This window comes from Jaculus jaculus, chromosome 12 (genome assembly GCF_020740685.1).
Source record: "Jaculus jaculus isolate mJacJac1 chromosome 12, mJacJac1.mat.Y.cur, whole genome shotgun sequence".
Lineage (NCBI taxonomy): Eukaryota > Metazoa > Chordata > Mammalia > Rodentia > Dipodidae > Jaculus > Jaculus jaculus.
The window spans coordinates 98,317,967-98,331,278 of record NC_059113.1 but is presented as its reverse complement, the minus strand read 5'-3'; the positions used below and the strand labels follow the sequence as shown (position 1 = coordinate 98,331,278).

The following is a 13,312-nucleotide window of genomic DNA, read 5'->3' as shown; positions in this document are numbered from 1 at the left end:
GTCAAGGTCATGTTTTGTATTTTATATGATTTCTTTTTTAAAGTTCTGACAGTGGAACCCAGGACATGGTCCCTTGCTCTCAGTCTGCCACTGAGCTCTATCCCCAGGCTGACCTTGAACTCACAATCCTCCTACCTTCACTTTCCTATGGCTGGGATCACAGGCAGGTGTCAGCCATGCTCAGGGAAAAAGTGTCTATTTTTAAGCATTAGACCCAGCCGCTCTGGGCAAGCATGATGTGCATACGATGGGATGAAGCTGGTAATTGAGCCCAGCCGGACAGAACCAGCAGCGAAATGATTCCTGAAGATCTGCTTCTTAACGCGGATCGGGTGTGGGTGGACTCAGCGGGGCAGTTTCACTTAACATTTCCTTCTGTCTGAGTAGGATTGAGTTCACATTAGTTCAGTAAGCACATGGTACACTTATACTGAATTGTGCTGTAAAACTGAGTGAAAGCCATTATTTCTACTTGAGAAACTAGCAGGCTAATTAGGGAATCAAGTCATGTATATGTAATGAAGAAAAAGGGGACTGGAGAGATTGCTCAGCAGTGAAGAGCCCTTCCTGGGCTGGCCTGAGGGCCAGAGGGAGCCTGAGTTTGCTGAATTCCCTAGAAGCCACGTGAAGAGCTGTGTCCACACACCTCTGTCCTGCAGGGAGCAGAGACTGGAGAATCACTGGGGCTGGCCAACCCACCAAAGCTCTGGAGTCAGTAAAGAGACTCCATTACAAGGCAAGTAGCGGATGAGGGGGCTTGATGGCGCACGCCTTTAATCCCTGGGGGATTAAAGTCTGGGGGCAGAGGTAGGAGGATGGCCATGAGTTCAAGGCCACCCATAGACTGTAGATTTCATTCTAAGTCAGCCTGGGCTAGAGTGAGACCTTACCTTAATAAAGAAAGAGGGCTTGAGACATGGCTTAGTGGTTAAGGCCCTTGCCTACAAAGCCAAAGGACCCAGGTTCAATTTTCCCAGGCCCACGTAAGTCACGCACAAGGTGGCACATGTGTCTGGAGTGTGTTTCCAGTGGCTGGAGGTTCTGGTGTGCCCGTCTCTATTTGCCTCTCTCTTTCACACACTCTTAAAATACATAAATAAAAAAATATATATATTTCTCAAAAAAAGGAAGGAAGGAAGAAAAAAGACATGCATGTGTGAGGAAAAATTTAAAATTCAGGACAGGGTAACATATTCCAATTTACAGTGTGCCCTAGTTATAAATAACAATTGAAAGCCTCTTCCACAATATTTGAACATTTTTTATTTTTTTTTGTTTATTTTTATTTACTTCTTTGAAAGCAACAGAGAGAAGGAGGGAGAGAGAGAGAATGGGCACACCAGGGCTTCCAGCCACTGCAAACGCACTCCAGATGCATGCGACCCCTTGTGCATCTGGCTAACGTGGATCCTGGGGAATCGAGCCTTGAACCGGGGTCCTTAGGCTTCATGGGCAAGTGCTTAACTGCTAAGCCATCTCCCCACCCCTGTTTGAACATTTTATAGGATTTTCTTTTCACAGACTTCAAGAAATAGGAAACTAAATCTGTAGAGCCACTGATCACCATGGCCATGTTGTGAACAGCATCTTAGAAGGATGACCCAAAAGAGCAGAGATCTGTGTTTCCACTGGGGATAAAAACACATCACAGAAGCCTATATGTGTTCTGTCCTGTGGGCTTTGTTTTGCCTCCACTCTACAAAACGTTAGGTATGTGACAGCATACATTGTGACATTCATAAAGGTTATAAGCAGGAACAGTCATTCTAACCGGAATGTAAAATATTTTTTTGACAGTAGGCTTATGATAACTGTAGGGCAGCCCAATTGGTGTTCTCATAGTAGCTCTCAGATGTTCAGCCTTGGGTAAAGTGCTTGTCCAGCACACGCTAAACCCTGGGTTCACTCTCCAGCACCCCTGTCAAAGTTGGTGCAATTAGACATCAATAATTTTTTCTGAGACGGGGTCATATATATCCCAAGCTAGTTTCAAATTCACTGTGTTGCTGAGGGTGACCTTAAACTTCTGATCTTTCTGCCTGCACCTCCTGAGTGCTGCTGTGAGACGCATGCATCACTACTTCAGTTTGTGCCATTGGAGATTGAACCCAGGCAGGCCCCAAGCTCTCAGTCCTCTTGCCTCAACCTCCCGAGTGTTGGGATTATAGGCATGTGCCAGCACACCCAGTCAAAGCACATCATGTGAGCCAGGCATGGGGTCGCACGCCTTTAATCCCAGCACACGGGAGGCAGAGGTGGGAAAATGGCTGTGAGTTCGAGGCCAGCCTGAGGCTACATAGTGAATTCCAGGTCAGCCTGGGCTAGAACAGTGTCCTACCACAAAAACAAAACTGTAGATAATTAAATAAAAATAAAATAAAATAAAAACAGTTTTAGGCCAGCCTCCAACATAGTGAGTTCAAGCCTGAGCTACACATAGATCCTGTCTCAAAAAAAAAAAAATCTTTTGTTATAAGGAAGACATAATCCAAATAGAAATTGGATTAACTTTGCTGTTGCTTTTAACACCAGAATATTATATGTAGCAACTTTTGTTTTGTTTTCTTCTGCATCTGCCAAGTGTGGTATGAGATTTCAGTGAGAATATTTGTTTTGGTTAGCTTCATGATTGAGAGAGTCGCCTATATATTGAACCTCATGGAACACCCCAAAACTTTAACACATCCACCTGAGCCTGAGTTCCCAGAGTTCCAGAGTGGCATCAACTTCAATGAATTCATGTCAGCCAGGTGTGATGCCAGGCACGATGACTAACCTCTAAGCCTCAGTTTCCTCATTTATAAAAAAAAAAAAATCATGTAATTTGTACATACAGTAAGCTATTACCATCATTTCTACCACAGGAATCTCATCATTAGGAATTTTAAGAAACTTCTAAAATGTAATTTTCTTTCTTAAGAACACATTAGCAGCCACAGCTGTGTAAGTACAAAATGGTAGGAAGTGACATACTAATACCTGAGAGGAAGCTGGGCGTGGTGGCGCACACCTTTAATCCCAGCACTCAGGGAGGCAGAGTGTAGGAGGATCACTGAGAGTTCAAGGCCACCCTGAGACTACATAGTGAATTCCAGGTCAGCCTGAGCTAGCATGAGACCCGACCTCAGAAAAACAAACAAAATAAAAATTAAACAACAACAACAAAAAAAAAATCTTGAGAGGAGCTCACTGAGCAGGAGTGGGAATAAAGGATAGCAGAGGACTTTCAAAGAAATTTTTTTAGCAGAGGACTTTTAACAACTAGGGAGCTTCCAGTGTCCTCAGGGAAGGTATTTCAGCAGACAGTGAGACAGACCTGAGACAGTTCTACCCTGACCTTAACTTTTGGTTCTCCCCATTGGGATCTGAAAGTCATTTCCCCTAGCTCTTCATTTCCCTCTTGGGAAGGCTCTAACTGCCACATTTCAGGAGTAATTTTATTGTCACCCTGAGCACTGGCAGCTGACAAGGGCTAGCCATTCTTTAAAAAGCGGAAGGCAAAAGGCCTGGAATAATTCTACAAGGGCCAGGACATTGTAAGCTCAGAGTAGAATTTCCCTGCTAGAATCAAGGTGTTGCCTGCCTGTGTTCCTTCTGAAATCCACGGGCAGTTTGAATCCTTCCTTGCCTCTTCCTACCTTATGCGGCTCACCATCTGTCTTTGACGCTTCTTGGCTTAAAACAGCATCCCTTTATGCCTGCCTTCATTGCCACATCAAACTTTGCCTTTCTGCTTCGAAGACAGAGCTACACAGATCCGTTCATACTAGACTATAGACATGCTGTCCTAGTGTGCTTTTTTAAAATATATTTTATTTACTTATTTGAGAGATGAAAGAGGCAGAGAGAGGAAGAGAATGGGCACGCCAGGACCTCCACCCACTGCAAACAAACTCCAGACGCGTGCGCCCCCTTGTGCATCTGGCTCACGTGGGTCCTGGGGAATCGAACCGGGATCCTTTGGCTTTGACAGGCAAACGTCTTAGCCGCTGAGTCATCTCTCCAGCCCCTAGTGTGCTTTTTATCTTGACTCATTATATGTGTAATGGCTCTATGTCCAAACAAACATGCTGCGGTACTGGGGCAATGCCTCCAACATGCATCTTTGCAGAGAAAGACGCAGCTCAACCTACAACATCTGCCGAGTTCTACCCCAGCCAACATACCTTCCTCTGCCGCAGGGCTAACAAAGGGTAATAGTGTCACTCCCAGTTAGTGAGCTGGGAGACAAGCGTGTTCTCAAACAGCCCTTCTCCTTGGCATGACACACAGGGCCCAAACATGACAAGGCTTTCTCAGCCCGGCCCCTGAGCACAGATGTTGACTTTTGCATGCCTGGATCTGAGTCCGTGGGCATGAGGTCAGCTACACAGATGGTCTTCACTGTCTCACCAACAAGTTTCCTCCTGCAAACTTCTAGGGTACCTATTTCTTCTACATTACCTCATGCTAATTCTACTTTCAAGTATATGTTACATAGAAAGCCTTTCTCTTTCTAAAAGCAGTGTTATGAAACAACTCTATCTTCTTGTGGCAATCCTTGCTTCATGGAGTCAGAGAGCTCCCACGGCTTAACTTTCCTTCTAGCCTGACACAACAGTGTAGTTTTAGTTCATTCTGCTGCTGTAACAGAATGCCACAGACGTAGGAACCTGCAAGGAACAGAACTTTTCTGGCTCATGTTCTGGAGACCAGAATGGCCAGCATTGAGAGACTGGAGCCTGGAAAGGGTTTCCTTGTTGGCAGAAGGCAAGAGAGCAAGAGATGGCTAGAGAGATGCCTTAGTGATTAAGACGCTTGCCTGCGAAGCCCGGGGTGCAGGTTCGATTCCCCAGGACCCACGTAAGCCAGATGCACAAGGTGGCACATGCATCTGGAGTCTTATTGCAGTGGCTGGAGGCCCTGGTGTGCCCATTCTCTCTATCTGGCCTCTTTCTTTCTCACTTTCTCTCAAATAAACAAATAAATAAAATATTTTAAAAAGAAGGCAAGAGGCAACATGTGTCAGCTGGGGCTGAGTATCTCTGTTATAATGAATCCTTTCTTGTTCTGAGGATAGAGCCCTTATGGCCTAATCACCTCTTACACTGATTAATTGGGGATTACATTTATAACACATGGGTTGGAGATATTACTCAGTGGTTAAAGGTTTGCTTATAAAGCCTGATGGCCCGTTTGATTCCTAGTACCCACATAAAGCCTGACACAAAGTGGCATGTGCATCTAGAGTTTGTTTGCAGTGGCAAGAGGCCATGTGTACTCTCCCTCTCTCTTTCTCTCTCCCTCTCCCTCTCCCCCCCCCCCCTCAAATAAATAAATATTCGAGAGAGAATGAGAATGGGAGCATAGGGACTCTTGCCTTTGCAAATGAACTTCAGGTGCATGGGTGCTGGGGAATTGAACCCAGCCAGCAGGCTTTGCAAACAAATACCTTTAATGGCTGAGCCATCTCTCCAGTCCCAATAATTTTTTTTAAAGTTTCTAACACATGTTTTGGGGGGTACATTTAAACCATAGTAGTTTCTTAAAGAACACTCCATTTAAATGAATTGATATGCTATTGTGTATTCTTGAAGTTTTAACCTATGTAAAAAAAAAAACAGGTTATATTTTTAAAAAACATAAATTTAAAAATATAAAAGGGGGCTGGAGAGATTGCTCTGTGGTTAAGATGCTTGCCTGCAAAACCTAATGACTCGGGATGGATTCTTTTTTTTTTTTTTTTTTTTTTAATTTTATTTATTTATTTGAGAGCGACAGACACAGAGAGAAAGACAGATAGAGGGAGAGAGAGAGAATGGGCGCGCCAGGGCCTCCAGCCTCTGCAAACGAACTCCAGACGCGTGCGCCCCCTTGTGCATCTGGCTAACGTGAGACCTGGGGAACCGAGCCTCGAACCGGGGTCCTTAGGCTTCACAGGCAAGCGCTTAACCGCTAAGCCATCTCTCCAGCCCAAGGGATGGATTCTTCAGTACCCACATAAAGTCAGATGCAGAAAGTGGCACATGCATCTGGAGTTCATTTGCAGTGGCTAGAGGCCCTGGCATACCCATTCTCTACCCCTCCTTTTCTCTCTCTCTCTCTCTCTCTCTCTCTCTATCAAATAATAAATAAATTTAAAAAAAAAGAAAAGAAAACATCTGAAAAGAGCATGTTATCAACAAGAAGTTCTCTCATTTCTCCAGATCCTTAAACTTCCATAGTTTCACATTTTTTCTAGTTAGTTCCAAAAGCAATTTGTGCAGCCAATTTGAATAAAAACAAAGCAAAAATCAATCTCACATATTTTGTACGTAGTGAGTCTTGACCAGTGAGTACACAGGCTCAGAAGGGCTTGTGACTTCTCCAGACAGAGCCAGAATCAATCAGCTTTTGAACAGCAAGTAGATTGTTTTGTTAGGTTGGGATGTTTCCAAGTCTGAAGAAGAAATGCTGGGCCGGCAGATAGCTCATTTGGTAAAGTGCTTGTCTCACAAACATGAGGGCACGAGTTAAGACCTGGACCCACATAAAAACATCGAGCGCAATGGTGCCTACTGGGAATCCCAGTCCTGGGGAAGCAGAATAGGTGGTCCCCTGGGGCTCACTTGGCCAGCCAGCCTACACTAATTGGCAAGCTCCGGGCTAATGAGAGACTCTGTCTTTAAAAAAATGTCTTGCCCCCTCCCCGAAGGACCAGTGCTGCTTGTGGCCATGGTTTAAATAGAGGTGCAGACAGTAAATGGACCACATTGTCTTCAGGGGGCTGTGTTGTGCCCCAAAAAGTGAACCAGTGGGTCCCACGGCTCTTGGAAAAATAAAAAAATAAGCTGGGCGTGGTGGCGCACGCCTTTAATCCCAGCCCTCGGGAGGAGGCAGAGGTAGGAGGATCGCCATGAGTTCAAGGCCACCCTGAGACTACATAGTGAATTCCAGGTTATCCTGAGCTACAGTGAGACCCTACCTTGAAAACCCAAAAAAGAAAAAAATTAATCATTTAATTTAATTCAATAAAAATGGTGAGTGGCATTACTGAGGAACTACACCTGAAGTTGTCCTCTGACCCCCCCCCACATGAACATGCATACACACATACATATTAAAAAATAAGATAAACTAGGCGTGGTGGCGCACACCTTTAATCCCAGCACTCGGGAGGTAGAGGTAGGAGGATCTCTGTGAGTTCGAGGCCATCCTGAGACCACATAGTGAATTCCAGGTCAGCCTGGACCAGAGTGAGACCCTACCTCAAAAAAACAAAGCAAAACAAAAGATAAAATAAAAAAGAGCCAGGTGTGTTGGCACACGCCTTTAACCCCAGCACTCGGGAGGTAGAGGTAAGAGGATCGCTGTGAGTTCAAGGCCACATTGAGACTACATAGTGAATTCCAGGTCATCCTGGGCTAGAGCAAGACCCTACCTCAACAGACCAAAAAAGAGAGAAGTAATGCTATTGTGTCTTAAATCAAATTGATTATGATTATGCAAATAATGTAATTGCATTTGCTATAAGGACATACAAGATATATGAGAGAGCTATGTGCAGATCTTTTAAACACAATATAATACTATCTAATTATAAGAAGTGTCTAGGGCTGGAGAGATGGTTTAGTGGTTAAGCCCTTGCCTGTGAAGTCCAAGGACTCTGGTTCAAGGCTCAATTCCCCAGGACCCACGTTAGCCAGATGCACAAGGGGGCGCACGCGTCTGGAGTTCATTTGCAGTGGTTGGAGGCCCACCCATTCTCTCTCTCTGCCTCTTTCTCTCTCTGTTGCTCTCAAGTAAATAAATAAAAGTAACAAAAAAAAATTTAAAAAAAGAAGTGTCTATATTCTCCATGGGAGATGCAGTTTATAGGTTTTTATGAAAGCATTTTCAATGCAAAATCTTATTCACGTTATAGATATATCACCCTTCTTATGTCTTATAAGCATTTTAATATAAAAAGCAATTTGAATTTTTTCTTTTAATTTTTAGTAACTATTGTATGCCTAACCTGCTGCCTGGTACCACAATGACTCCCAGAAATGACCCAACACTATAACAAGTTCTTCAAAAGGATTGATTGAATATGTAATACATTTTCTTTCTTTCTTTTCCTAGCCAAGGACCCTTGTCATCCATTAAAGCAGTAATCAAGAGATGTAAGTTTGTTTTTTCATGCTTTGTGTTTTCCTCTGCAATAATTTTAAATGATAGTTTAGATTTCCAGCAAGTGACTAAACGTGATGAATTTCCAAAGAACCCAGCAAATATAGCTTCTTCTAAGAAGTAATCAAGCATTCTAGACACACAGTGAGATTTTTCACCTTTCTTTATTTGATAAGAGAGTTGTTCGGAGTTAACCTTCTAGAATCAAGCCATTTAAAAACAAGATCTGTCGTCCTAGCACTTGAGAGATAGAAGCAGAAGAATCAGGAGTTCAAGGTCATCCTTAGCTACACAGCAAGTTCAAGGCCAGCCTAGACTTCTTGAGACCCTGTCTCAAAACAAACACCCAAACCTGGCAGTGTACTTGGTATCTGGGATCTGATGGAAGGTTTTGTAACCATTTTCTACAGTTGAAGACATCTGCTGGTTTTGCAAAATACTAAACCAAGTGCCTTTTTGTTCATTTGCTTTCATGAGCTCTCTTCAAAATATCTTTAAAGCTATACAAGTGCCCTATGAGGCTTATAGTTCAGCACATAAAAATTGGAGTGCTCTGAGTGGAATTCCCTTCAAAATGACTCATTTATATTTTGTGTCTTTACCTTTTGGTTATAGCTTTAAATTTTTCTCTTGGTATGGGATTTTAACACTTTAAATGAAAAGCTCTGGAATGGGCCCTTTTTCAAAGAGAACATGGACTAACTGTTACAGAAAAAAAAAATGAAGTTGGAATTTTTGATGTTTCTCATTATTTGAGCTGAGATCAGCACTCTAAAAAATATAACCTATTTTTAGAAACCTAATTTGTAACAATTTGCTATGAATTTAGCCTACCCACAGGTCATGAAGAGCATACATTTAAACCATTCCAGTGAAAATTTATAAAGTGGCAATACATAAAAATATGCTATGTTAGGCCACGCATGGTGGCACACACTTTTAATCCCAGCATTTGGGAGGTGGAGGTAGGAGGATTGCCATGAGTTCGAGCTGTCCTGAGAACCTGAGAATTCCAGGTCAGCCTGGGATAAAGTGAGATCCTACCTCTAAAAACTAAAAAAAAAAAAAAAAAAAAAAAAAAAAAGGGCATGTTTCTTTACTCTTGTTGTTGTTTGTGAATTGGAAAAATATAAAAATGAGGCTGGAGAGATGGCTTAGCGGTTAAGCTCTTGCCTGTGAAGCCTAAGGGCTCCGGCTCAAGGCTCGATTTCCCAGGACCCACGTTAGCCAGATGTACAAGGGGGCGCACACGTCTGGAGTTCTTTGCAGTGGCTAGAGACCCTGGCGTGCCCATTCTCTCTCTCTCTGCCTTTCTCTCTGTGTCTCTCGCTCTCAGATAAATAAAATTTTTAAAATGAACAAAAAAAATTAAAAATATAAAAATGTTACGTTGTATAATGAAGGGAATTTTGGTATTAAAATGAAAAATTTATGATATATTAACATGTCTTAGAGCTTGGGAATGGTGTTGAAAAGTAAGAAGCAGGAATGGAATTAAATAGGAAATTAGGGTTTAAATTTTAGGTAAGAATTTCATGGCAGGAGATGAAATTTGGGGTAGTCAGAGTTCTTGTAGCTATAAATATTTAGGGTGACTGTGTACAAGCAGAGAGGGTGGTAGGGGACAGTTTTTTGTCATCTGAGGTCCGGCTGTGACCTTTAATGGACAGTAGAGCAAAATATGTGTGGTCATCCTCACAAACCCTGTCTGGGTGAGGGGGAGAGGAGCTGTCAGGACATGCATGGCCTCTTCCCTTCCCTTCCCTTCCCTTCCCTCCCCTCCCCTCCCCTCCCTTCCCTTCCCCTCCCTTCCCCTCCCCTCCCTTCCCCTCCCCTCCCTTCCCCTCCCCTCCCCTCCCCTCCTCTCCCCTCCCCTCCCCTCCCCTCCCCTTCCCTTCCCTTCCCTTCCCTTTCCTCCCCTTCCCTCCCCCTCCCTCCCTCCCCTCCCCTCCACCTTGTGCATCTGGCTTGCTGGCTTATGTGGGTTCTAGGAAATTGAATCTTGGTCTTAGGCTTTGCAGGTAAGTGCCTTAACCACTGAGTCATCTCTCCAGTCCGGATCTTACTTTTTTCAATGCTATATTTTTTTAACAAGATGATTTTCAGATTCTTTTGTATTATTATAATTCCAGGCAGTTATGGGGGTGTTTCTTTGAGCATTCATTCTCATGGGCTAGTTTTCTTAGATTCCTAATTGTTATGTGGATTTAACATTAAGTTCTTTCTTGCTGCTTTTTTTTTTTTTTTTCCCTCCTGTGACGGGGTTTTGTTATGCAGTACACACTGACTTGGAACTCACTAAGTAGACTAGACTGACTTGACCTTGAACTTGTGTCAATTCTCCTACCTCTGCTATACCAGTGCTGGGATTTCAGGTGTGTGTCACCACTCCTGGGTCTTTCACTATTATTATTATTTTTTTAAACAGTACTGGAGATTGAACTCAGAGACTTGGGCACACTCTACCACTAAGCCACATCCTTTCATTAACTTGTTTTGTCTTTGTTGTTGTTTTTTTTTTTTTTTTTCAGGGTAGACTCTCTGTGTAGTCTAAGGCTGACCTTGAGCTCACAGCCAGCCTCCCAAGTGTTGGGATTTAAGGTGTGCACCACCATGCCTGGCCTTTAACTTTTCTCTCTCGCTCGCTTGCTTTTCTTTCTTTTTTTTAAATTTATTTCCCTCATAAACTTTTTTTTTTAATGAGAGAGAGAATATTGGTGCGCCAGGGCCTCCAGCCACTGCATTCAAAGTCCCGATGCATGTGCCTCCTTGCATGCTTGCATCGCCTTGTGTGTCTGGCTTACATGGGACCTGGAGAGTCAAACATAGGTCCTTAGGCTTCAAAGCCAAGTGCCTTGACTGCTAAACCATCTCTCCAGCCCACCCTCAAAAACTTTTTAAAAAATATTTTATTTTTATTTATTTGAGAGGGGGAAAAGGCAGAGTGAGAGAGAGAGAGAATGGGCGCGCCAGGGCTTCCAGCCACTACAAATGAACTCCAGATGTATGCACCACCTGTGCATCTGGCTTACATGGGTCCCAGGGAATGCAACCGGGATACTTAGTCTTCGCAGGCAAACGCCTTAACTGCTAAGCCATCTCTCCAGCCCTCCCTCATAAACTTTTTAAGAGAAACATATTTCCGGGAGTTAAGATGTAGCTAATATTCTTTCCCTGCCATAAGTCAGGAATTGTCTCATACGTTATACGGTAACACTGCTGGCATCATTTTAGTTAACCCCATTTTACAGCTGTTGGGACACTGAGTCCAGGATGATCAAGTGGCTTTACAGGGGAGAGCTGGGAATGAGCCTAGGCTTCCAGACTTTTAGGCACTGAATTGTCCACTCCACAGATGGTTTTGTTTTCATGTGAAATGCATTTGCTTATATACCGTCCAAACAAATATAGTCATTGAGTTTTTTATTATTGTGATTTTCACTGATAAAGTGGTTCTCTCTATAGCAAGGATGTTTACAATAATCTAATCCTTTTACGCGTTTGTTTCTTTTGACTGTCTAATCTATAACACTGAATTAATACCCAACTAATAGTATTGATTTAGACCAACTAATTAATTATATTAGTATAATTAATCATAATCGACTAATGAATTGAACTAATAGCCAACTTATCCTGCCCCACTGAGAGTTAAATCATTCAGAGAAATGAACTGCTCTGAGCCTTGCCCTCCCTGGCCAAGGGTTCTTTTTCTGTGGTTTGAGGAGGAGGATCTCCAAGGGTCTGTCCAAGCTTATAATCCTGCCACAAAGAAGGATTCTTTCTTTTTAAAAAAAAAAAATTTTTTTTTTGGTTTTATTTATTTATTTATTTATTTTTCATTTATTTATTTATTTGAGAGCGACAGACACAGAGAGAAAGACAGATAGAGGGAGAGATAGAGATTGGGCGCGCCAGGGCTTCCAGCCTCTGCAAACGAACTCCAGATGTGTGCGCCCCCTTGTGCATCTGGCTAACGTGGGACCTGGGGAAGCGAGCCTCGAACCGGGGTCCTTAGGCTTCACAGGCAAGCGCTTAACTACTAAGCCATCTCTCCAGCCCGGTTTATTTTTATTTATTTATTTGAAAGTGACAGAGAGAGAGAATGGGTGCGCCAGGGCCTCCAGCCACTACAAACGAAGTCCAGTTGCATGCGCCCCCTTGTGCATCTGGCTAACGTGGGTCCTGGGGAATCGAGCCTCAAACCGGGGTCCTTAGGCTTCACAGGCAAGTGCTTAACTGCTAGGCCATCTCTCCAGCCCGGAAGGATTCTTTCTTGATGGCAACATTACAAATCTACACCTCAGCTGTTTATAAACTGACAGTTTTGTATTTAGAATTGAACCATTTGAACTAGAAAAGTTTAAAAATAGCCAGGCATGGTGGCGCATGCCTTTAATCCCAGCACTCGGGAGGCAGAAATAGGAGGATCACCATGAGTTCAAGACCAGCCTGAGACTACATAGTAAATTTCAGGTTAGCCTGAGCTAGAGTGAAAGCCTACCTCGAAAAACCAAAATAAAGAAATAAATTCTGTATAAACATGGATACATGAAACTGAGAATATTCACTTTATTTTGTGGCACTGACCCAGAATGCACAAGAGACTAGCCTCTTAGGACAGAGAAGCTCTGCAGGGCATATTGGTCTGTGTGGGCATTGGTGACAAATTCTATTCTCCTGGCAACAGCCACATAAAACCTGTCTAGTCTTTGAAAATTAAGGTGACAGCTATCAGCAGATGAGAAATTATCAGGAAGAATGTCAGACACTACTTGGAAATGTAGGATTTTTAATTTGTTTATCTGTGGCAAAAAGTGACCATTGTTTTGTAAGCAAGAAAGAAACAGTGAAGATGAGTGAATATGGAGAAAATCAGCAAGAAGAGAACAGCAAGCATTGAGGACCATGGAGAAGGGGCCAAGCCACGGCCGGGAGGTCACCCTGGACTCCCTCTGTGACACTCTGCTGTCAGAGCTAGGAGAACTGGTCACTCACAACCCCTCCTGGGAAGGGAGAATCAAGTCAAAAGCCACCGATTTAAAAGAATGAAAATTGATATTAAATTACCTTTATAAGGACCAAATGTACTTCAAAAGCAATCCCTACTGAAGTAACTAATTTTACCCAATGGTCTTTAGAATTTTTTTTTTAACCATAGTTAAAACTACAGCTGGTTCTT

At 43.1% G+C, this 13,312-nt stretch overlaps 1 protein-coding gene and 1 non-coding gene across 4 annotated transcripts in view; both read left to right on the top strand.

Moving 5' to 3' along the window:
• Positions 1-13,312, top strand: part of Sh3d19 (SH3 domain containing 19) — a 203,679-nt gene that overhangs the window by 127,040 nt on the left and 63,327 nt on the right. For all 3 annotated transcript variants that reach the window (XM_045130990.1, XM_045130988.1, XM_045130989.1), the window contains exon 3: positions 8,083-8,123. In XM_045130990.1, the coding sequence (XP_044986925.1) occupies positions 8,083-8,123 (41 nt within the window). The remainder of the gene's footprint in view (positions 1-8,082; positions 8,124-13,312) is intronic.
• On the top strand, positions 6,656-6,787 carry LOC123453904. Its single transcript, XR_006633075.1, has one exon. It is a non-coding gene; the product is annotated as a small nucleolar RNA SNORA68 (small nucleolar RNA).